At 33.0% G+C, this 26294-nt stretch overlaps 1 protein-coding gene across 18 annotated transcripts in view; it reads left to right on the plus strand.

Moving 5' to 3' along the window:
- Window positions 1-26294, plus strand: part of CHD9 (chromodomain helicase DNA binding protein 9) — a 241857-nt gene that overhangs the window by 178613 nt on the left and 36950 nt on the right. For all 18 annotated transcript variants that reach the window (XM_074293386.1, XM_074293394.1, XM_074293384.1 and 15 more), the window contains 9 exons: window positions 5453-5648; window positions 8134-8301; window positions 9046-9225; window positions 13176-13286; window positions 14961-15157; window positions 15606-15805; window positions 16217-16376; window positions 16865-16954; window positions 18618-18721. In XM_074293386.1, coding sequence (XP_074149487.1) covers window positions 5453-5648; window positions 8134-8301; window positions 9046-9225; window positions 13176-13286; window positions 14961-15157; window positions 15606-15805; window positions 16217-16376; window positions 16865-16954; window positions 18618-18721 — 1406 coding nt within the window. The remainder of the gene's footprint in view (window positions 1-5452; window positions 5649-8133; window positions 8302-9045; window positions 9226-13175; window positions 13287-14960; window positions 15158-15605; window positions 15806-16216; window positions 16377-16864; window positions 16955-18617; window positions 18722-26294) is intronic.

The raw sequence follows: 26294 nt of genomic DNA on the forward strand, positions 1-26294 counted from the left end.
AGTTGGCAACTGACTGAATATCTGTTTAATATTGGGATGAGGAAGATGGAAAAGTCAAGAAAAATGCAGAGCTTATAAACAAACCTCTGGGAGTCTGAATGGTTCTGTAGAAGCAATCTAATATCTCTACACATGCCATCTCTCTTTTAGAAATTTTTCTTAATACTCTGAATCATTTGAATTAATTTGAAACAAAAGACATATAAGTTTTATTTTAACTGTGTTGAAACAATGCTGTGCACTAATACACCACATAAACTTCTTCTCTTATCCCATTGCACATCCTTACAAATATCTAATCATATTCTTTGAAGAAAATGAGTAAAATGTTCAACTAGAAATATGTTTTCTCTTTTGGTAGAATTTGAGAGGTAACTGGACAAGGCTCTGGGGCCCTAGAGATCAGCTTCTCATGCTTTTGTGACTCCACTCTTTAAAAACTTACATTGATTGAGAGTCTTCCCCAACTTCCTTAATATTGCCAAGAACAACACAAGTGATAACACTGCCCTCCTGGGACGACTTCTCTTCACTATCAGCTCTCATAACCAATCTTTGCCAAGGCTTATCCATTTTACTTTTGCAACACATCTCAAGTATGGTCTGTCTTTCTCCTTTCTCCTCCACTCTAGTACAGGCCTCATCGCTTCAAATGTGTATATTGAAATAACCTGGGGTTTGCCTGCTACAAATCTCTCCTTTCTCTAGTCCATGCTTTCCCAAAGCATGGATCTGATCATATCACCCCCACTTCCCTAATCAGTAAACTCGAATGGCTTCTCATTGCCTCTATGATCAAATACAAAATCCCTCTGTTTTGAGTTTAAAGTCCTTCTTAACCAATTCCTCTGTATCCCACACATTTCTGGCCTTCTTACACCTTATCTCCCTAACCATATTATTCAGTTCAGTGGCACTGGATTCCTTTCTGGTTTTTGGACAATTCACTCTTATCTCTTGGCTCCAGGCATTTTTTCTGCCTGTACCACGTGCCTGAAATGCTATCCTTTCTCATTTTCACTTACTAGATTCTTTGTAATTACAAGAAGACTTTCTCAACTCCACTTCATTCTAGAACTTTCCCTCTTGATTATTTCCTATTTTTCTTTTATGTAACTTGTTTTTCTGTATTTGTTTGATCTTTGTCTTCATTAGATTGTGAGTTTCTTTAGGGAAAAGAGTATCTTTTGCCTCTTTTTGTATCTTAATACCTGTAGTATCTGACACATAGCAGACATTTAGTAAATATTGATTTATTGATTCCAAACTTTTTTATTATCTAAGATATCGTTATCATCCCAGTTCCCTAGGCTTTCAATCCAGGTATCATTCTTGACATCTAACTATCTCTCAGCCTCTATGTGCAATCTTGTCAAAATTTGTGAATTTCAGCGTGCTACATCTCTCAAATTCTTTCCCTTCTCCCCTCTCATACTAGCATCACTTCAGGGCAGGTCTTATCACATCATATCTGGATTATTGCAATAGCTTACTTTCCCATGGAGTTTAACCTCCATTTAGACAAAAAGTGATTTTCCAAAAACTCAGTCTGAGCATATCACCCTCCTGGCTTTAATAAACCAGTGGTTGCCTATCAAGCACCTTTACTTTTCCAACCTTTTGACTCCTTATACCCCACTAACATATTCTTCAATCCAGTAACTGGCCTTCTCAGTCTTTCTCATTCTCAGCTCCAGGAATGTTTATTGGCTATTCCTCATACTTAAAATGTTCTCCATCTTCATCTTCACTTCCTGGCTTCCTTTGAGTCCCTACTAAAGTACTACCTTTTAGAGAAAGCTTTTTTCCCATCCCTCTTAATTCTAGTCCCTTCCCTCTGTTAATCATTTCCTACTGTCCTGTATATAGCTTGTTTATACATAGTTGTTTGCAACTATGTCTTTTGCCTTTCTTTGTGCTTAGTACAGTGCCTGGCATATGATAGACAATTTAATAAATGCTTATGACTACTGACAACATATCCTATGCTACTCTTAAGAAATAGACTATTGAATTATTTTACAATTCTATTATAATCCCAGTAACTAAGTTTCTCTGGAGAATTTCCTCTAGATTATTAGTCAACAAATTACAATAAATGAGCCATACATGTTTTAAAATGTAAAAAACCATTCTGGCCAACCCTACAAAAAATAGGTGTTAGCCCTCCAGCTAAAGTTTATTAGACTTTGTTATTGTTTGCTTACATTTTTGTTTTCTCTTCTTAGGTAATTTTTATCTTCTTTCTAAATCCAATCTTTCTTGTTGCAACAAGATAACTGTATAAATATGTATACATATATTGTATTTAACATATACTTTTGCATATTTAACATGTATGGGACTACCTGCCCTCTAGGGGAGGGGATGGAAAGAAAAAGTTGAAACAGAAGTTTTTGCAAGGGTCAGTGCTGAAAAATTATGTTTTGTATATATGTTTTGTATATAAAAAGCTATAATAATAAAATTGATGGGAAAAAAAAGTTTATTAGACCTATACTCTGGAACATCCAACCCTTTTGTCTCTTTCACCATCAATGCTTTCTTCATATTGTTTCTACCAAGAAAAAGAAATCATAGCAAGGACCTTCTCTCTTACAACTCCTTTGTTGTTTCACATAAGGGTGATATTAGTTTCTTTCTGAGATTAACGGTTATATCAGTTTTAGAATTGAAGAGAGAAATAGCCAGAAGACCCTTACTACTCTCTAGGTGATTCTATTGATCTTCCTTAAAACAAAACAAAACAAAACAAAACAAAACTTACTTACAATGGTACTATAATTGAACATATCAGTTTTGGAGAATAATTCAGCTATAGCACAACCAGGTCAAGGACTTATGTCAGCAGTACCTCATCAAGGCTCAGGTGTGTAAGAGTGACAAGCTGAAAGATTTTAAGATTCTGTGGCTTACTCTAACATGACATTTCCTTGAAATGACTTTCTAAAAAATGTCCTGCTCCTTGTCACAGATTTTAAAACCTTGCAGCCTATCTAGTGTAACCATTTGAGGTACTCTCCTTAACTTGTACTACTATACTAATGTAATAAAGTGAAAAGAGGGGCAGCTAGATGGGTAGAGCTCCAGCCCTGAATTCAGTAGGACCTGAGTTCAAATTTAGCCTCAGATACTTAACACTTCCTAGCTGTGTGACCCTGGGCAAGTCACTTAACCCCAGCCTCAGGGGAAAAAAATAAAATAAAATAAAATAAAAAATAAAGTGAAAAGAACCATGCTATCTCATCTTGAAGTCCGTCATTTAACCAGAAGATGAACACTGACAATTCCCAGCCAAACAACAATAATCTTATTGAAAAGTCAACTTCAAAATCCTAATCACATCTAGACTGCATCTGTTTAGATGTTAGATGATGCTCCTTCTATAGATTTCCTTCTCCATTTAAGAGATTACAAAATCATCCCAGCTGCCTTTTTTCTTACGTCAGAATTTAGGGGGCTAACTCTAAATTCTAGCTACCACACACCACAATATCTTTTAGTTGTAGCATGCTGTCTTCTCCAGAAACTGCCGATCACTCTCTGGTCTAGAGGAGAGACTTCTTCCTCCAGAGAGCAGACTCAACTCTAGCCTAAAGCAGAGACTCTTCTTTCCTCCAGAGAGCCACCTCAAGTCTGGTCCAGCCAAGACTCACTCTCTCCTCCAGAGAGCCGCTCTAACTCTGACCTTGAACAGAGTCTCTCTATCTCTGGAGTGCCACCCTCTTTTATCCTCCCAGAGAATGGACGTGGGATAACGCAAGGGCTTCTGGGAAAAATTACTTCAACCAATGAACTTGCTCCTCCTAAGCATGCAAGCTCCTCCCCCAGGAGTTCACAAGTAAAACTCCCAGTAAAGGTAGAGAATTGCCAAGTACCAACTTAGCACTTAGTAAGAACTTATCATCTCATTATCTCATTAGCACTTAGTAAGAACCTAACATTTGGTAATAGAAAATAGGAATCCCCTAGTGGCTCCACACAACCAAGGAGGATGTTTTGTTTTGGGGCAATGGCAGAACATTTGATTTCTTATTTTATACCTATTCTCCAGTATGATCTGAACCAGACTTTACTACTGCCCTACCTTAAGGATACACAAAGGGAAACAGTCATGTTATGAAGCCAGCTTTTTACCTCACGTAAAATTTTTAAAGGGGAATAAATTTTAAGCTAATATATCAAGCACTCATAGTAAAATAATTGAGCTTGAAACTTATTAAGCAAGCAGGTGGTCTGCACCCCCTCAAGTGACATGAACAGATTTTTTTTTTTAAAACAAGGTTTTGTGATATAATGTATTTAAGCTCTAATAAAAATAAGATGCATTAATAAATAACCATTTGGAACATCCAACTTTTTTTTAAAGACATTTCTAGAAATTACATTCTTATTGTGTGGATAAGATCTTTAAGGTGAACTAGAAATAATGCCTAATTATTAGTGAAAGTTACTTTCAACCCAGTAGAAGAAAAAAATGTCAAAGACATATATCTTAAGACTACTGGGATGTTTAGATGTTGTTTTTATTAACAGGATAATATTTATAAAGTTATTTTCAAATTTTATAATACTATAAATGCTAACCTTTATTATTATTTTGAAATTTGCAACTTTTGATTAGGTAATTGAATATTTGAGATGAATAGGAAAGAGAAATTCAAAGAAAGTTGATGCTTGATGCAGAAAACAAATATAATTCAACTCATCTTTCTTATCCTTGTTTACAATGTAGCTAATATACAGTCACAGTTTAAATTTTTCATTAAAATATGCAATAGGAGCTAGTTGGTACATCAGCCATGAAGACAGGAAGACTTGAGTTCAAATCTGGCCTCAGACACTTAACACTTCTTAGCTATGTGACCTTGGGCAAGTCACTTAATCTCAACTGCCTCAGCAGCAAAAAAAAAAGAAAGAAAGAAAAGAAAAAGAAAAAATGCAATAGGGAATTTAAAAAATTGTGTTGAAAAGGATTTCTCAGTGTGTATTATCTTATAATCAGATCAGCAAAGTAATTAATAGACATGTGGTTTGGTTATCTGAACCACAAAAAAAGTATTTATTATTGACATTTCACCTGTACATCTAAATTACTAACTCAGTTACGAGCTCTAGAAGTCACAGGCCAATTGATTTAAAACATTTTATGTCTCCTATAGTGAAATATTGCATTTAACAATTACTCAGTATTGGTGGTAGTGATGGGATGTTCATAGATTGAATTTTGCATACTTTTTGAATTTTATTCAGTAGATATGTATTAATCTGCTATTATGTATAAGGCACTATTATAAGTGCTATGAGAAATAGCCATGTAAGAACTACCAATCTAAAGGGAAACATAAAATTATACATATGTTTGAATAGGAAAGCCGAATCGTATTGATTAAGTTTATTTTCATTTTCTTTATTTTATTGTTCCTGAATTTGTTGTACTTGTACCTCATAGGTATCTGTATGAACGAATTGATGGAAGAGTCAGAGGAAATCTTCGACAGGCTGCCATAGACCGGTTTAGTAAACCTGATTCAGACAGATTTGTATTTCTTTTGTGCACTCGAGCTGGTGGGCTGGGCATTAATTTAACTGCAGCTGATACATGCATCATTTTTGATTCTGACTGGAATCCTCAAAATGACCTCCAGGTAAATTCCATGATTAAGATAATTAAAGATTTGAAAACACAAAATAAAATCTGTGAAATTTTTATCTCTTTTATTGCTCTTATTTTCAACACATAAACTTCTCTGTATTTTTTTAATTCTAATAATTGAATTATTTGTATTTAATAATGGTGACATTTAAATTATTTTTCATATTTGACTATTTGATAAAAATATGTCTTCAAAATTGAAAGATAGTCCTGTGACCTGATTAACTGATTTTTCAGTTTCTATGGTACACAGGTACAAAATTCTTAAACACTTTAAACTTTGATGATTCAAAGTATTTTCTCTGACTCTGGATAGGATCTTCCTGGGTTAGGGCTCATCCATAATACCAGGTAGGACTTCTAAGAAAAATTGTGTGTATTCGAGCGGAGCCAAGATGACAGAGTAAAGGCAGGAAAAATATAACTAGATAGTAATTACTTTTTTGGGAAAGGGACCAGAAAGGTCCCTTCAGTGAATTAATAATAGGATATGGTTTTTTGATTCAATCGACCAATATCAGGAAACATCATTCAGTTTTTTTATGCAAGGAAAGAGCTATATGCTTGGGTCAAGAAGAAAGGTCTAATACACAAAGAACAGTTCTCAGTTCATCAGAGAGTTCAAAACATTTTGTAGCATTCAACTTGTGTGTACATAAATGCTTTCTGGCTCCCCACTATGTGGGCCTTGCTTTCTAGTTTTCTGTGAATTAACTTTATTTGAACAGCCTTGTCATCTTGGAGCATTTCCCTCTACCCTCTTGATTCAAAATTGGAGGTCATTCAAAAGGGCAGACTATTAGCACTTTAAGCATCAAGCTTGTTTCCGTGAATGTTTTGGGTTGAAGATTATCAGGGATTGCTTCTTCTCCTCCTTTAGGCTCCTCAGATAGAGGACTGATTGGTGGTGCTGGCTCGGTTTGCATCTGGAGCTCCAGGGAGCTCAAGACTTCCCAGTCTTCATTTGATTTTGAGTATACTAAAAGCAGAATATAATGTGCACAAATTCTTTTTTGCCAAAAGATGGAAAATTGAAAACATTAATAGAGGATATTAGAAAAAGACTTTCTGGAAATGTAAAGAGAAGTAGACTAGAGTATAGAAAATAAAAAAGTTTGAAAGATACATGTATAGCACAAGATACCAGACAAAAAGCACACTAGAAAATTTTTTTACATTTTGTGTTAGACTTGTTGAGACTATATTATTATTGTATTATAATAAATATATATAATATATGAATATAATATAATATATAAATATAATATTTATAATAATAATAATTGTTTACAATTTAAATTTACTTTTAAGTAATTAAATTACTTAATTTAAACTTAAGGCACATGTAATTACATATATACCCTAATTAAGATTAATTTAGAAATAAGATTAACTCAATTATTCTAATTTAGGGTAATAGGATCATGGATTACCTGAGTTGATAGATAATTTAAAAATTACTCATATTTGGCTTTAAAATACTTAAAACAAATTATTTACTTTGGAAAATGATTATATTATGTGTTCAAACAAAGTAAAGAAATCACACTGAAAATCTGATCTGGAAAAATACTCAGTATTTTTATCCATTCCCACTAAGGAATATAGGATTAAATCTTCTCTCTGGTTTATAATTTGCTTACCTTTACACCATCTCTGGAATGAAGCTAAAAATGAAGACTGCATACAGCTTTTTAAATATGGGCAAATGAAGTTAAACTTTAATAAATTAAATAAATAAGTGTTAACTTTAACCTGAAAAGCAATATATATGTCTATATTTGTTCAAGAACAATGAAGAATTAACTAATGATTTGGACAAGATATTGTAAACTCTTTAAATTTTTCTGGGTTTTTTTTTTTTTTTTTTTTTTGCCTTCTTTCCTGAATTCTATATGATCACAGAGGATGAGCCTTATAGTGAATAAATTAAATATAAATTTACCATCATTTAGAAATTTTTCATCCTTCACTAAAGTTAACTTGTCACTTACTCAGATGAAACCAGAATCTTTTCCCTTCCTAATATACATAGAGCTGGTTGAAATACATTAAAATGATGGCTGATAATTGGCCATTAGGAAATTAAAATATTTTAGTCAGAAATTATTTAAGATCATATGAAAATTCTTTATAACTTTTGAAAGGCCATCAACAAAAAATTTTTATTCACAATTTGTTATGTATACAATTTGGTAAAATACTAATTTCTGTTTATTTTACCGATAAGAGGACTTCAGAAATTTTATAGTGTGGACAATTCAGTTTAAATTTTGGTTTATTGCTAAATGTTATTTAATATGTTTCTCATTTTAGATAACTAATAAATTGACCAAACAATGAATTAAAATTGAAATCATTTTCTAGATTCTCTGAAATAATTTTCTATTCAAAACTTCTCTTTGCTCAAAATATCTTTCATTGTTAGAGTCTTTGAATCTAAACTTTAGTTTTTTTTATTTTTCTTTTACTCCAAGGCTCAAGCTCGATGTCACAGGATTGGTCAAAACAAAGCAGTCAAAGTCTACAGATTAATAACTCGTAATTCATATGAGAGAGAGATGTTCGACCGAGCAAGCCTAAAATTGGGTCTAGATAAGGCTGTGTTACAGAGCATGAGTGGAAGAGAAAATAGTGTTGGCGGTGTATGTAAATTTCCAACTTCTCTTGTTTCGATGGATTTATTTCTGTAGTTTGTTAGAACATATAAAAATGACTTATTTTTAACATCATTTACTATTATAGCATACTGGACACTGATTTAAATTCTTCATAATAGAAAAAACAAATTTCTACCATTGTGCCAAAATACTGCAAAATTTTAACCTCATTTCAATTAATAATGCTTAAATTCTGCATGATTGTAGTGCTTATGAACTATAAAAATCTCATCTTGACTAAGGGATTTACTACTACATTTTCAAATCTTTTACATTACTATATGATGAATGGTGAGAATTGAGAATATAAGAATTGGGTGATTTATGTAGTTATCTTTAATTACTTTTATCTAATATCTTTTTAATTACTCTGTTAGAGAGTAATTTTAAATTATTCAAGTAGTGTATTTCAGATGTATAACAGTGACTGTTAATGTGAAAGTTCTTTTAAGATAGAAAGTTCATTTACCATTAAAATATTCTCTCATAAGAAATATGTTGCACATTTTGGAAGTATTTCATATATCCTAACCCATGGGATTTAAGATTGCCTTCCTTTGTTTTTTTTTGGCACAACCAGGGATACTATCTAAATTGTGTGACTTTTTTTTTAAATATCATGGAAAAAAAGGAATATTGTGTGTGTGTGTGTGTGTGTGTGTGTGTGTGTGTGTGTGTGTGTGTGTGTGTGTGTATGGGTGTGGGTGTGGATGCATATTTTATCTATAGATTCAGCAACTGTCCAAAAAGGAAATAGAAGATCTACTTCGAAGGGGTGCATATGGTGCCATTATGGATGAAGAAGATGAGGGTTCTAAATTCTGTGAAGAGGATATTGATCAGATTTTACAGCGTCGCACAAAAACAATCACAATTGAGTCAGAAGGAAGAGGTTCAACGTTTGCTAAGGTAGTGGTGAAAAACATTTTATAAAGATGTTAGCTAATAACTTTTTTTGTTCATTTATCTTTGTTGCTTCAAAAGTTACTCAGATCGTCTACTTAATACTTAAATACTTACCCAAAAGAATTATTTGGTAATAAACTTTATTTTTTCATATGCTTGATATTTGAAAATGGATATGTTTGGTATTTCTAGAAGCTAATTTTAAATAAAATGCACTACTTATATGTGTTAAGATTACTTGTTGATATAAATATAATTGCAGCTGAAAAATATCAGAATAAAATAGTTTTGAGGTTGATGAATTAGATTCAGAAATTAAAATATTTAATTAGTTGTATAGGGTAAGTATAAAATGTTGGTAATAATATGGCAAGTTAATCTTAAGTAAATATATTACATTGTACTTAATTTTAAATTGTAGCTCAGTAGTGCAGCAGGTGGAGTACCAGGCCTGGAGTCAGGAAAACGTAAAATTCAAATCCAGCTTCAGACACTTAGTTGAGATATAACTCTAAGACCTTAACTTCAGTTTGCTTATCTGTAAAATGGGGGATAATAATGGCACATATCTCCCAGGTATGTTATAAGAACATATTACTATAATAATTGTAAAGCCCTTAGCACAGTATCTAGCACATAGTAGGTGTTACATAAGTGTGAGCTATTATTGTGGTGGTAGTGATGGTTTTTTTAAATTGCAAAACTTTAACTTAATATCTTAAAGTATAACTAGCTTTCCAACTCTCATATTCTGAAAAAAAATATATAAGCTAGTTATTCTGTTCTCATTCTGTAGAAGTACATTTATGCATCATGCATTAATTAAGCTAGTTCAGGATTTCACCATTTTCCCTTGCATGGTTGTCACCTGGCCCCCACTTTCGTAGATAGCTAGTCTAGTTATTGGAGTCCCAGCTTCACTAATAACTGGTTCTGAATATCCTGAGTTGTGCAGACATGAGCAAGCTATGTTCCTTCTGTGAAATTCAGTGTTTTCATCTGCCAAATAGTGACATTTGTATAGTACAACCTGTCCGCAGAGTTGTGAGGAAAGTTTGTAAATATGCAGCATCATTATTATTTTATATCATTGAGTTCCATTGTTTATCACCTTTTTCTTTCCTTTCTTCCTTTATTTTCCATTACCCTTCTCTTCAAAAGACCTCTTAATACAATGCTCTTCATTCCTCCATAGATTCCTCCTTGATTCTTCTAGTCTCCATGATGCAGGAAGTACAGATACTGCAACATATTAGTATTATTAGTCCAAGTTGTTGAAGTTTTCTTGACTCTTAATATCCTCTCAGAAAATTATTTTTGTTGTATTTCTCTCTTTTCCCACCCCAGCTCTATGTATATACACTATTCAAAAGCTATATCACATTTTCCACATTTGAGGTGGGAACAAAAGGTGAGCAGTTTAAAATTTGTTATTTCATTGTTGTAGGGAATGTCTCTTCTGCAGAAACTCTTCCCTGAATAAAAATCAACCACTTTTCTGTCACTTGTACTCTTTGTGAGTTATTTGGGGTACTGAGAAGTTAAATTACTTTCTTATTCTCCCACTATTATTATTTGTCTAAAGCAGGATTTGAACTTAGTTTTTTTGTGACTCCAAGTCAGCCTTCTTATTTCTGTGTGCTGTAATAAAATTATGTATTCTTTGAAATTTTCATCAAGTTATTTGTTAAGTTTTGCTGGGTGCCAGGAATTATGCTCAATGATAGAGATACAAAGACAGAAGTGAAATACTTCCTGCCTTCAAATTATTTTTGTTCTAACAAGATAGACATGTACTTAAGCTTTAATCTTAAAATTAATTATTATAATTAAAAGTATATCTTATTATATCATATACACTAGGATTTATAGCTAGAAGGGACCAGAGAGGTCATTTCATATATAAAGATGAGAAAAACTAAAGTTCAAGATTTCACAAATTTAATCTAATCATATTGATATTCTCATTATAATTATAAGATAAAATTATATATGTTATGTAAAGTATATGATTTGATTACTATGCATAATTCCATATTATACTTGCTTAAATGACAAAATGATTCAAGTATACTGAAGAATATTCTATGTCGAGATTGGTATATGTCAATACTTAAACATTTGAATAATTATTTTCTTTTAAAACTTTTTGGAAAAATGCTTAAATACAAAGCCACAGGTTATGAGTTGTAATTTCTATCCCTTGCTCCAAGATTCAACTCTCTTGTAAATAACTTCAGGGAAAAAATAATTTAAATATAAGAAAAAAGAAAAAAAATTCTGTATATAAGAGGAGAGTTGAATCTAGGAATAATTGTGGATGAACTTTTCACTGGCAGTTAGGAAAACTAGAATTCAATTGGCTGCTTTGATGTAATTTGTTCATCTCCTTCCTCACTCCCTACCCTTGCCAAGAATTATTCATATAATAGGGATGTAGAAAAAAATTGACTAATTAAAATCATCTCTACCTCTTGGTGTGGTTCCTGCTGAATTAATCTCTGAAGTTAAATTTTTTCTTAATCTCTAGAATAAATATATACCTAACTCTGAGTAGAAGATATTTTTCAGAAGAAGGGGAAATAGTTTTAAAAATATATTTTCAACTTAGTTACTTGTATCTTCACTGAGTAAAATTTAAGTCTGCATATATAAAAAATCATAGTGCTTTATAAAATAATAAACTATTTAGACATGGTCCTTATGCCCTAAATATTTGACATCTAAAACCTATTGTTGAAAACTTGATTTATAACTGAATATCACCTGCTTTGTTGTGATTTTTTTTTTTTATTTTTATTTTATTTTTTTTTTGTCCCTTAAAATTTGTAAAAGCCAGTGTTTTTCTAAGGATGTGCTATCAGGAAATTTTTAAAAATAAGATTATTTTCCTACTTTTTAGTCTCTTGTATGGAGGGAGGGGGAGCTTATAAACAGCTTAATTTAAAACAAAGCAAAACATGAAACAGTATCGGGCATGCTGCAGATTGCTTATTTGAAAGGGCCATTCTATGAAAACACATGGCCCGTACTATCTTTCTGCTACTTTCTGTTGTAGGAAGATGGATTTCACCATTTAAAAGTCTTCTCTTGCAAATAATAAAGGGATTTAATGATTGAAGGAATGCATTTAAAGAAATATGATTTATTGGGAGCTAGGATATTAGAATTTAACATTTGGAAGCAGTCGGTAAACCAGTACTTGATGACATCTTCCACTTATCACAACAGGTATTTTAATTTCTGTAGGCTTTATCCATTGTTACAATCCTAGAGAATTTCTTGAATTTTTAAAAATTAATATGTATGTCCGTTAATAAGATAATGCCCTGGATTAGGTTAAAAGGCTTAAACTTGCTTAAATAAAAAATAAATTAATTGATCCTCTCATGGTATACATGTCATCATAAATGAATTTACATAAAATCCATTTAATTTAAATTGCAAAATTGAGTTTATCTTGAGAAATTACTGTTTCATCTGACAATCTTATATCTAGCAGCAGAAGAAGAGAAATTAATGGTTTTATGTTAGTGACCAGACAGCAAAATGTTTTTAAATTTTGATTGTTTTATTTGAACTACAGTGTTAGCGTTCATGGTGGCTCTTCATGTTAAGTAGTCCCAAATCATTCAACTCAAATGATCATTAACTAAGAACTGCTAAGACTTAAGTGAAATATAACAATGAGAATTCAATATGAAAAGTTCGATATGAAATAAAATCCCCTGAGATGTATTCAGTACAAAGAAATGTACATTTTAAAATGTCTAACAGATAACTGATATGTATGTATCTTCCGTCATTTAATTAGAAATTCATTTCAGAATCAAGAAAGTAAATAGTGTTGGACTTGGCTGTGCAAAATAAACCTGAGGAGAATTTTGGTTAAAATATATCTTGTAAAAGTTTCTTGTCAGAATTTAATAGTTAAGGACTATTATGTATTTCAGGCGAGTTTTGTAGCTTCTGGAAACCGGACTGATATTTCCTTAGATGATCCCAACTTCTGGCAGAAATGGGCAAAGAAAGCAGAAATTGATATAGATGCCATCAGTGGCAGAGTAAGTATTCCCTTTCATCTAAAATGTTCATCTTTTTAGAGGACAGTGCCTTGAGATGATTTTTTTTTGTTATTTCAATGAATTTTTGCATAAATATTATGAAGAGTTTGTACAAATATTATGGAGATTAAGTTCTAACTTAATACCTCACAGTAGTGTAAAAATAATCCTAACTTCTCAAGGGTTGTACTAGCAAAGTATAAAGTAAGCTGTTAAGACTTTCATTATTAATAAATATGCTATCCAAGAAATAAGTTAGTTAAGTGTGGCATATCAGAAATGTTTTGGGATATTAATTTTTGGAAGAGCAAGGAGGCAGGACAATATCTCATAAAGACCCCTCAGTTAAAACCCTTAATATACAGGGTGTTATATTTATCACTGATATAAAGGGGGGAAAGCACTAACAACTGGGAGTACCAAGGAACACTTCACAAAAGAGGTGGGTACCTGATCTATGTCTTGAGAAAAGATAAGAATTCTGGGAATTGGGGGAAGAGAAAGTGCATTGGAAGCAGAAGAGAGAGAAAGAATGTAAAGTGTGGGGGGAAAGAACTATTATGTGTTGGAATATGGGGAAGTAATATGAAATAAGAATAAAAAGGCAATAGACTCCTGAAGGTTTTGAACTAGAGACATTTCAGACATGTTTTAAAGGAAGATAATTTTGGTACCTATATATTGGTTGAAGAGGAGAAAGCCAATTAGGGTGCTATCACAAGTGACATGATTAGCACTTGAATTAGGGTGGTAACCATATTAGCCAAAACAAAGAAAAGGGATGGAGTGGGAAGAGGGAAATGTGAAAGTTCTGTGTAATTCAGGTCTAGAGGAATTTCAGTCTAATTTTGTAGTGAAGAAACTATCCACACCAATATTTTTTCCTTTTAAACTTGAAATACTAAAGTAAAATAATGGCTTCAGAATGATTGCTTGTAAGTTTAGATTCTGCTTCTGCTGGATATTGGCATTGTATTTTCTGGGATAATGTAAAGTGTGATATTCATTTTAGAAATTCATTTTTATTACCATAGGAAGTTCTTCTTAGGTTTGGAAACTCTCTGGTCAGCATCAAAATATTAAGTGACTTGCCCAGAATTACACAATCTATATGTGTCAAAAGCAGAACTTGACTTCTAATTTTCCTGGCTTCCAGGCCATCTTTCATTTGCTCAAAACTTTCATCTCATTCAGAAGCTATTCTTACTTGTCTCATTACTGTTGTCTTGGAGATAGTTCTCCATGCTGCTGTTGAAACCTTCCATTAATGAAACTGCAAGCAAGTATGAAAGGAGAAATAAAATTAGCCTAGAGAAGTTTTGTTTTGTTTTGTTTTGTTTTTACCCCTTTTTCCTCCTTGGTTTTATTATTAACATCAGGAAAGATGGGGGGGGGGGAGTGAGAGGAGGAGGATAAAATTGAACTTATGAGACTTAAAGATTGCCATCCATTTTTCATACTGTTTCATATGAATCTATTTGAGCTTTATCTAGCTTATAGGTACTGGGTAAGCACTACTTTGGTCCAAAATAATTAATATCCACTATGAATAATTCAGGAATCTCTAAAATTTAAACATTTGTATAAAAACTATTGTTGACAAATTACATGTAAAATTTTCTAGAGTAGGAAAAAATAAAGAGAACCTCAAATAATATCTGTTTAATTTTATAGAACAGCTTAGTTATTGATACTCCAAGGATTAGAAAACAAACAAGACCCTTTAGTGCCACGAAAGATGAATTGGCTGAATTGTCTGAAGTTGAAAGTGAAGGAGATGATAAGCCCAAACTCCGGAGACCATGTGACCGTTCCAATGGCTATGGAAGGACAGAATGCTTTCGAGTGGAGAAAAACCTATTAGTTTATGGGTAAAATATTATTTTTTATTCCGATGGTTATTATATATTTGTACTAGTATACTTTATTTTGGATGCAGTCAATAAAATTTGTTTAAGCATCTGTGCTTAAAGTATTAATATCTGAATAGTGAATATCCTTAATATTATTTGAGTATATACACGATATATCCATAAAGTACAGCTATCTAATTCAGGTTGGCCCTGATATTTATTCAGTAGAAAATGTATTATTCACAGTTTTAAATGGTAAAAGAAATTATGTCATAAACTCATGTCAAGAGGAGAAAAATTTTTTCTGGCACATTGTAACTAAATTTTAATACCGTGAATAAATATTTGCATTTGTTTATAATTATAATTATTTATTTATGTTTGTAATTATTTGCTTATAGTGTTTAGGGCCATTTCAATTTGTTTTTTAAATTATATTTTAATAATATATTAACTTTTGAACTAGGTGGGGTCGATGGAGAGAGATTCTAGCTCATGGTCGGTTTAAAAGACAACTAAATGAACAAGATGTGGAGATCATTTGCCGAGCCCTTTTAGCATATTGCCTTGTTCACTACCGAGGAGATGAGAAGATTAAGGGTTTTATATGGGATCTCATTACCCCTACGGAGGATGGGCAAACAAGAGAATTGCAAAATCATCTAGGTAAAAATAATGCCTTTTTAATATGACGAACTAAAACCAAACCAGTTTTAAAAATAGAATTCTTCTACATATGGTTTAATGCCCCCCCAAAAAAATATAGTTACTGAAGTCTTTTTTATATACCATTTAACCACTGTGATCTTAGCATCTCTGTGCTTCAATTTCTATATATTTTGAGAATTATTATTCATCTTCCAGTCTACATGTTATTGTAAATAATTGATTATATAAATAAGGCAAAATGCTTTTGTCTTCAAATAAAATGATTAGAAGTTTGACAAAGTATTAGTATTAAGAGTTATGAAATGATTTTGTAAGTTTTATTTTAAAAAGCAGTTGAAACAAAATTTACATATTATAACATTTCTATAAACTATTATTCACTCCACATTTTTTCCTCATTTTTTGTAGGTCTGTCAGCTCCTGTCCCCAGGGGCAGAAAAGGGAAGAAAGTGAAAACTCAAGCAAGCACATTTGATATCCATAAAGCAGAATGGCTTCGAAAGTATAATCCTGAGCATCTGCTACAAGATGAAGGCTATAAAAAACACATAAAACATCATTGTAATAAGTAGGTAGCATTCTATTTTAAACACATTTTTTTGAAAATCTACTTTTTCTGTCTTCACAAATGAAATATTCCATAAATTAATATTCCATATTGAAGAAGCAACATGACTTAGTGAATATGTAGGGCTTGAATCAAAGGTTCTTTTCTCAACTTAACAAGTGTTATCAGGCAAGTCATATACGTCTATATATTTCTGCTTCCTCATCTTTTAACAAGAGCATATATTAAGTACTCCTAAATTGCTTTATAATCTTAAAGATAAAGCGATTATATGCCTCAACATCCTAGTGATATGATATGGTATAGAGAGTCATTTAATTAAAAACAGTTATTACTAGTTATTTTATTCTTAACTTTATAGTGAAAGGCTCAGAGGCATCCTTAATTTTTACACAGATCACTGTTCTTTTAATTACAATAGAAGTTCTTAGAAATATATCTAATGGGAAGCTAGATAGTCTTGATATTTCTATACTTTTTGTTTTTAGGGTTTTGCTTCGTGTGAGGATGCTGTATTATTTGAAACAAGAAGTCATTGGTAATGAATTCCAGAAAGTGTTTGATGGAGTTGAAGCAAGGTGAATTAAATGAATCAATTTATATTTTTCATTTATGTGGATAGCTGTGATTTTTGAAGCTTTTCGGTTTTTGACATTAGAAGATGACATAAAAATAAGTGTCTCTTACTGACATGTATTACATAAATTTAGATTCTGTTAAATCACAAATTAGTCTTAATAAGCAAATTTCACCATATTTACAGAATTTTTTTTATTATTTTGCCTTTTAGGATATGGAGCAATAGGCAGGTTTCAACAAAAGTTGGGTTAATATAAAAATAGACCATAATGTCATCAGTTGCATAGCAAATTATTTGATTGTTATTGATTAAGATAGGTACAATCATATAAGCTTATTATCTCCCATAAGAGAACACCCAGAATATGACCTTCCCTTATATACAAACTGTGGTTTACATATCTCTTTCTCTTTTTCTATCTCATCAACAGGATTCCCTTTGTTAATCAACATTGGGAAAACATGATCCTACCATGTATCCCCCTATCTCAGTGCTGTATATATAGTAGAAACTAAATATTTGCTGAATTAAATGGAATAAAATTCCCTTTGCATGTTTTTTAAGTTTTGCTGCTTTCTTAGCTTTAGTCTTTATTCTATCCAATGATTAATTCATCTTAATTGTGTAGCCTTTGAACCAAGTCACTTAAAAACTGAGCCTCAGTCTCCTTGTCTATTAAATTAAGACATTGGACTAGATCAGTGGTCCTCAAACTTTTTAAATAGGGGGCCAGTTCACTGTCCCTCAGACTGTTGGAGGGCCGGACTATAGTAAAAACAAAAACTCACACTCTGTCTCCGCCTCTCAGCCCATTTGCCATAAACCAGCAGGCCGCATAAACATCCTCAGGGGGCTGCATAAATGTCCTAAGGGGCCGCATCTGGCCCACAGGCCATAGTTTGAGAACCCCTGGACTAGATAATTTCAAAGGTCTCTTCTGCTTTTCTGTTTTCTGTTTTCCAGAGGAGCATGTCCCTGTTATGTTTGGAAGTGAGATCAGATTCACTTAAGATAAATTTACTTTACCATAAGTTTTCTTATACAAAGACATTTGTACTTTTTGGATCAAGAAGAAGGGATACTTTTATATTATGTTAAATGAAGCATCTAGATGACACAATGGATAGATAGAGTGCTGGGACTCAGTCAGGAAGACCTAAATCCAATTCTGCATTTGATTCTTACAAATGGGAGCCCTTGGCAAACCATTTAACCTCTATCTTCCCCAGTTTCCTCATTTATAAAATGGGCCTGATAACCTACCTATTCATATATATATATATATATATATATATATATATATATATATATATATATATATATATACATACATATATATATATATATATAAAGAGCTTTGCACACATTAAAACACTACATAAGAGTTACCTATTATTATTGCTTTCCGGATATATGTTATGCTTGTGAATAGTGATAGATTGAAAAATAAATACACAAATCAAAAAACATTGAAATCACACAACAAATATGGCTTAAGGACATCACCATTTTAGATCACTATTGAAAAAATACTTTATCGGGAATTACTTTTTTTACTAGTCAAAATCTTATAATAGTGCTAACTCTAATTACCCTCTAGTTGCTACTTTTTCCTCTGACTTGTAATAAAGTGTATTACTCTGTTGATAATTATATTTTAGTGACATTGATGTTTGGGTCCCTGAGCCAGACCATTCTGAAGTCCCTGCTGAGTGGTGGGATCTTGATGCAGATAAATCTCTCCTTATTGGAGTTTTTAAACATGGTAAGTAAAAGGGCAAAGTGGTGTGGGTATTTTCTCTATATGATGAAATACAAACAGTCCTTAATATAACTTAGCTCATTTAGTGCATTTTATTGATTATAGCTATGTAGTTAGAGGTACTTATAGAAAACAGTGAACAAACTTTGCTCCTCAACCAATTTATTAGTCTTACATTCAAATACATAAAACTTTCTCCTCCACTCTTATGTTCTTCTCCTCATCTCCTGGGGAACCTGTTGGGCTCTAGGCTTTAGGTGTTGCCTTTCTCCTATAGATGTCCTAAATACACAAAATTTTGTGACTGGTTTATGGTAGAGTTCTGCTTAATTGATGTATATACATTTAATAGAACTTTAAGAGTTTATGGGTTTATAATTTGTGTTTGATTAAAATGATTTCTATAAAAACTTCTATGTCACTTCTACAAAAGCATGAACATTTCAGATTGAAAAACAGCCATATTTCTAAAGCTTTAGGAATCTATATTGGGCAAGATCAGGGATATAGCCTTTTATTAAATTTGTATCCCTTTTCACTGTACCGTAATCTCATCCTCTCTGCTAGCTTTAATTAACTTCCATGCAAATCACTGAGTCATTTACATATTCTCAGCCTTATCCCTCACTTGGCGTATAGTCTCACATTTCCTTTTTTAAAATCAGCATATATATAAAACAGAATGTAACTGTTTTCAAGCAAAATCTGGTCTCTTTACCTGTATGGTACAATCTGTATTGTAAAAACATTGAAAGAACTTTGGATTGAAGTCAGGAGACCTATGTTCAATTTCCCTCTCTATAAATTCATAATTGTATGGTCTAGGAAAAGTTACAGCCCTGAGCTTCATTTTTCTCATATGCAAAATAGAAGTAATAATACTTATACGCCATATCTCATAACAGTGTGAGGAAAGAACTTTGTAAAATCTAAAGGCTTAAGCTTGAACTGTTCCCCGTTTCCTTAAATGGTACCCTCATTCTCCAAGGTCTCCAGGTTTAAAACTTCAGCCTCTCTCTCATCCCTCACATCCAATCAGATTTTAAGTTTTATTGATTCTTCTCCATCTCTTGATTTGTTTCCCTTTTTTCCTCACTTCCACCAATATAGTTTGTCATTTTCAAAGCATTACATAAACACAAATTATTACTTCTATTTTTATTATTATCCTTCTGCAGAATATTGTAATGAGTTACATGTCTTTGGGTATATACTTACCTTTCCTTTCAAAATTATCTTCCTAATTATGTGCTTCTCCTCTACCTACTAAATAGACTGCCACTCAAAGCTGCTCACAACTTGATCCCAACCTTTCCAGTCTTAGAATTCATTTCTCATCATGTGATGTATATTCCAAGTTATGCTGTTCTGTTTTTACATTTGTACTTTATTTATCCTTAATACCTAAGTTTCCTTCTCTTCAGCTCCATTTCTTGAGCACCAAGAACACCTTCTAGAATGAACTCAGATGTTTTCCATTAAGTCTTTCCTGATCCATCTCAGCAGCAAATTATTTCACCCCTCTTAAATCTCATAGCACTCCATACTTCTCCCCTTCTTATATTCTAATTTTTAGTATGGATATTCTTATCTTTGTCTTATTAAGTTATCTGCCTTATTAAGTTATTTGAGATTAGGGATTGTTTGTCTTTTTGTCCCCATCTATCTGAATTTTGTTGTTCTTTCATTTCAGTCATGACTTGCTCTTCATAACTCCACTTGGGATTTTCTTGCAAAGATAATGGAGTGGATTGCCACTTCCTTCTTCAGCTCCTTTTTCAGATGAGTAACTGAAGCAAACAGGGTTCAATGATTTGCCCAGGGTCACAGAGGTAGTAAGTGCCTGAGGCCAGATTTGAATTCAAGAAGATGAATCTTTCTGACTCCAGGCCCGTATTTTATCCATTGCACTGTATAGTTGTCCCATTAAAATACTTACATTTAAGAATTTCTTTTGAATTTTAATTGTGTTCCATGATATAAAATTCATAAAATCACAGGATCTTAGATGTAAGGGACCTTAAGCCATCTTAGCCAACTCTGACTTGAATGAGAATCTATTCTACAATAAACCCATAAAGTAGTCATTGAGCCATTGCTCAATAGCTTCTAACAAGGAGGATTATACTACTTTATGAAGCAATTTATTCCATTTTTAAATAGCTGTAATTTCTAGGAAGATTTTCCTTACATCAAACCTAAATTTGTGTATTTGTAGCTTTTACCCAGTCTACCCGCTGAATCTAGATAAAGTAGGCCAAATTCAATATAACAGCCCTATACAAATTTTAATATAGTTATATTTCTCCATAGTCTTTTCTTTTTCATGCTAAAGAATCTTCCCTAGAGATTCTCAGTCTTTTCAATTAATTCTCTTGTAAGATAATATTGAAGTCCTTGACTTTTCCAGATTCCCTGATCATGGAGGGCTCCAACTTATTATCCTTCTGAAAATGTGTTGCCCAAGCTAAACACCATTATTCCTTTTATTATATACTCTAACTTTTAATATTAGATCACTAAGATAATTCAGGAAATTATTGGCTACTTTGCTTTTGGCAAAGAAGAAATTCTCTAGCAAACATCCAGGTAATGGAAGAATAAACCTCCCAGTTGCCACTGAATCCTGCCTTTATATCCTGCTTAGGATGTGTGTCAGTAATAATTCATGTCTTCTTTCTCTGCTTCCACTGAGCTTCACCCCTTGCTCCCTAGCACCCTTCTAGAGATCCAAGTCACTGAGAGGGTAGAGTCTTCCATTAGAATGGAACTTCCTTGGGAACAAGGATAGTTATCATTTTTGTCTTTGAAGCTCCCAGGCCTAGCCAAGTTTATGGCATATAGTCAATGGTCAATAAATTCTTATTGGATTGAACCCAGCAAGAATTTTCACTGTTTCACTAGGTACAGTGAATTAAAAAAAAAAAAAAAAAAAAAACAGAAAGCATCTCCAACTTTCAAGGATTTTACTTTTATTCGCAGAGGGAGGATAATGAGGAGAGACAGTTAAGATGTGTAAACCGAAGTATATTTGTAATTATTTGAAGTCAGAAACAAAAATACTAAGAATTAGGAAAGGCTCTACTTGTGAGTTAGTAGATGAGCTGAAGCTGAAAGGAAACCAAAGATGCCAAGAGGCAAAAGTGAGCCAGAGAGCATAATGCAAAGGCATGGAAATTGGGACTAGAATGGTTTAGTTTAATTCCTTTAGTTTAGGAAATAGCAAATAAGAAAATGTAGCTGAAACATAGAATTCAAAAAGAATAATTACGTAAAATAAACTGAGAAGGCAGGCTGGAGTCAGATTGTAAATGTCAGGACTTTAAATGTCAAGGGAATCTATATTTTCGAGACATAAGGGAGACAAAACTACTCCCCCCCCCCCTTGCTGGGGTTAAGTGACTTGCCCAGGGTCACACAGCTAGGAAGTGTTAAATATCTAACATCGGATTTGAACTCGGGTCCTCCTAATTCAAGGCTGGTGTTCTATCCACTGCGCCACCTAGCTGCCCCGAGACAAAAACTTTCAGTGATGGAAGGTTTTGGAACTGTGTGGTGACGTGTTTGTTTTTGTTTTTTTGTCCTGTTCCTTTTGAATCAGATATATATTTCTAGGGCTATATATATTCTAGGGCTATATTAATTTCAAATCTCAGTAATACTTCACTTTAAGTTTGCATCTTTGCTTTAAGAATTCTAGTTTACAGGATCATAAATTCTGGACTGGACAGAACATTAAACTTTAATTTAAACTTTCCAAGTCTCTCTGAAATCATCCTGCTGATTGTTTCTTATATAACAATAATATTCCATAACATTCATATACCATAACTTATTCAGCCATTCTCCAACTGATGGGCATTCACTGAGTTTCCAGTTCCTTGCCACTACAAAAAGGATTGTCACAAACGTTTTTGCACATGTGGGTCCCTTTTCCTCCTTTATAATCTCTTTGGAATACAGCCCAGTAGAAATACTGTTGAGCCGACGGGTATGCACAATTTGATAGCCTTTTGGGCATTGTTGCAAATTGCTCTCCAGAATGGTTAGTTCAGTTCACAACTCCATCAAAAATATATTAGTGTCCCAGTTTTCCCACATCCTTTCCAACATTCATTATTATCTTTTCCTCTCATCTTAGCCAATCTAAGAAGTATATATCTACTTTCATTTCCTAAGTGCTTCTCTCTGGTCAGCAACAATGATGAAAACACCACCTGGTCTCTTAAAATTGTCAATTTCTTGCCCAAGACTTAATCCTTAAACAAAACTTTTTTGATCACTTCTCAAATTGCCTTGAGTAGCAATAATCAAGAAAATTTTTATCAGGCTAGGACAATTGGAAATCTCTCTTCAGTTCTCATGAATAAGACAGATACCTGCTTTAGTCTTCCCTCAGTAGAATCATCAGTAACCATATTTATCTTTTCTTCCTTTGACTCTTGCTATTTCAGCCTGCCTATATGAGGATCTATAGAATTGTTCCTTGCAGAGCATGTGCTTATTTCCTTCTCCCTCTCCACATTTTAGTGGTATTTTATTTTTCCAAATCTAAATTCCAAATAAAGATGTTGACATTCATTTTTATCAAACTTTGTATTCCACATTTCTCCTTTCCTCCTTTACCTCTTCCTTCCCCAATAGAGCAAGCAATTTGTTATATGTTAAATATGTGTAATTCTTTTAAATATATTTCCAAATTTGTCATATTGAAGCACTTGTTTCCTGAGAGGGAACAGCAGCATTTTTGGGGGGTAGACTCTTATGGTCTGTTTTAATACTTTCTTTTCTGTGTCACATCCATTCACCATTTAACTTCTTGACTGATCAAGAATCCCTTCTGCACTTGCAGATACTTTTCTTTATTGTTGTACTAAGCCTATTCTCCCCACCTTCTTATTTTTAAAAGAAACACCATTCTCCTTGATAATCTAGAGCATGAAGTGTTCAAGTTTTTTTGTTTGTTTCTTTGGTTGGTTGGTTGGTTGTTGTTTGTTTTACTTCTATTTAAGGAATGGGACTAGCCTATATTTTGAACATAGCTAAACATTTGCATTCTATGCAAGACATTGCAAAATATTCCTTGCTCTCAATATTTTCTAGAACATCATCTTCAATCCTTTATTATTCTCTATGTTAAACTTTTGCTTTGTCCTATTCCTACCTCGTGATCTTTACTCAGTCAATAAGTATTTATTATGTTCTACATGCTAAGGTTAGAAGCATTCATATATATATACATATATATTTTTACATACATTTATGCTCATGTGTATATTTGTGTATAGAATGAACACAAGGTAATTTTAGAGGGAAGGAAAGCACTGGAAGTTTGAGATTGAAGAAAAGTTTCATGAAGTAGATGGTACTTGATCTAAATTTTAAAGGAAGAGGCATTTTATGAGGAGAGAGAGAGAGTGCAAGGAGGTAGTGCATTTCAGGCAAAGGCAAGAGGCATGAAATGCACTGTTATGTGATGGGAACAGAAAAGGCAGCTTTGACTGGATTATAGGATGTGGAAAGGGAAATTATGGCCAACTAGGGCTGAAAAGATTGGCTCAAGCCAAGTGATCAAGGGCTTTAGAAGCTATGCAGAAAAATTTATATTTTATCTTAAATGCGAAAGGAAGCCACTGGAGTTGAGGAGACAGTTACATACATTTATAGATAAACCTTTAAAGAACATTAGCTTTGCAGTAGTGTGTAGGGTATATTGAAGTGGTGAGAGATTTGAGACTGAAATGCCAGTTAAGAGGCCTTTGGAATAATCTAAACAAGTGGTAATGAGGTCCTAAACCAAGGTGGCAATTAAATAAATAAAAAGGAGTCAGGATGTAAGAGAAATGGAAATAGAAATAGCAAAATCTGACAGCTGATGGAATGTGTGGGATGAAGGAGAATGAAATGTCAAGAATAATAGATTATAAACATGAAAGACTAGATAGATGTTTGTGTCTTTGACAGAAATAGGAAAGGAAGGAGGCTATAGGGGAAAAGATTAATGAGTTAGATTTAGGACATGTTGAGTTTGAGTCATCTCTGAATCCTGTTTGTAAAGTTTAGTAGGGAATTGGTTATGAAATATCTCTCATAGGAAAGATTGGGTCTGTATATTTAGATCTGACTTATCTGCCTAGATATAATGCAATATTCCTTGGAGTTTCCATTTTGTGGTCTCTTTCGGGAGGTGATTGGTAGATTCTTTCTATTACTATGTTGTCCTCTGGTTCTATGAGAATAGGACAGTTTTCTTTGATGATTTCCTCAAAGATGTTATTTAGGCTCTTTTTTTTTTTTTTTCCCATGGTTTTCAGGTAGTCAGTAATTTTTAGATTGTCTCTCCTGTATCTATTTTCCAGGTCAGTTGTTTTTCCAATGAGGTATTTTACATTTTCTTCTACTTTTTTTTTCTTTTCTTTTTTTTTTGGTTTTGTTTTACTGATTCTTGTTGTCTTATTGAGTCATTCACTTCCATTTGTTCAATTCTATTTTTAGTGAATTATTTTCTTCAGTTAATTTTTTTACCTTCTTTAGCATTTGGCCAGTTGAACTTTTAAATGAGTTGTTTAATTCATTGGATTTTTTTTTCCATTTCATCAGTTCTATTTTTCAAGGAGTTGTTTTCTTTTTCCATTTTGCCAAATCTATTTTTTAAGAAGTGGTTTTCTTCAGTTTATTTTTTTTCCCATTTCACCAATTGTATTTTTGTGGTTTTTTTTTTTAGAAAATTTGTTTCCTTTTCCAAAATTCTTATTTTCTCTTCCCATTTTTCCTCTCTCTTTTAAGATCCTTTTTTAATTCTTCCAAAAGAGCCTTTTGCTTTGAAGACCAACTCCTATCACCCTTTAAGGCTTCAGCTGAAGGCATTTTGCCTTTAATGTCTTCAGGGTTTGAAGTCTGTTCTTTGTCTCCATAATAGCTATCTATGATTAGAACTCCTTTTGCTTTTTTGCTCATTTTCTAAAAGTTGAGGTCTGTCCTAGGTCAAAGGGGAACTTGATTGTCTCGAGCTTCCTCTACAAGGCCACGGAGGTTTTATGCTGCTCCGGGGCCAGTGATGCTGCCTTCCTTCCTGTGCTGGGTGGGTGAACCAAGTCTTGTTTGTTATGCTGGGGTTCAAGGGCTCACTATTTGACTTATGTAATTGAGTCAGCTACTCTGCTGATATATTGGCTTCTGAACCAGGACAGTGTAGCTAATGCTATTGTAAACTAAAAACCTCCCACTAGATTTTCCATAAGGGGACTCTCTTCTATGGACTTCCCTGTGCTGGGCCTTGTCTTTCACCTGGCCAATTGAGACAGACCTTTCCTAAAGTCCCTCCAAGATGTCTTCTGCTGGAAATTTGTTGTACTTCAAATATTTGTGAGTTCTGTCACTCCAAAATCTATTCAGAGGCTTGATCTGGTGTTGATTTGGAGGGAATTCAAGAAAAGTCCTACCTACGCCTACCCTCTGCCATCTTGGCTCAGCTCCCCACCCACCCAAATATCCTTCCTAAAATGTGGCATCCATAATTGATCATTATACCTCAAAATATATTCTGACCAGGACAAAATGGAGTTAAGACCATTGT

This window comes from Sminthopsis crassicaudata, chromosome 2 (assembly GCF_048593235.1).
Source record: "Sminthopsis crassicaudata isolate SCR6 chromosome 2, ASM4859323v1, whole genome shotgun sequence".
NCBI lineage: Eukaryota > Metazoa > Chordata > Mammalia > Dasyuromorphia > Dasyuridae > Sminthopsis > Sminthopsis crassicaudata.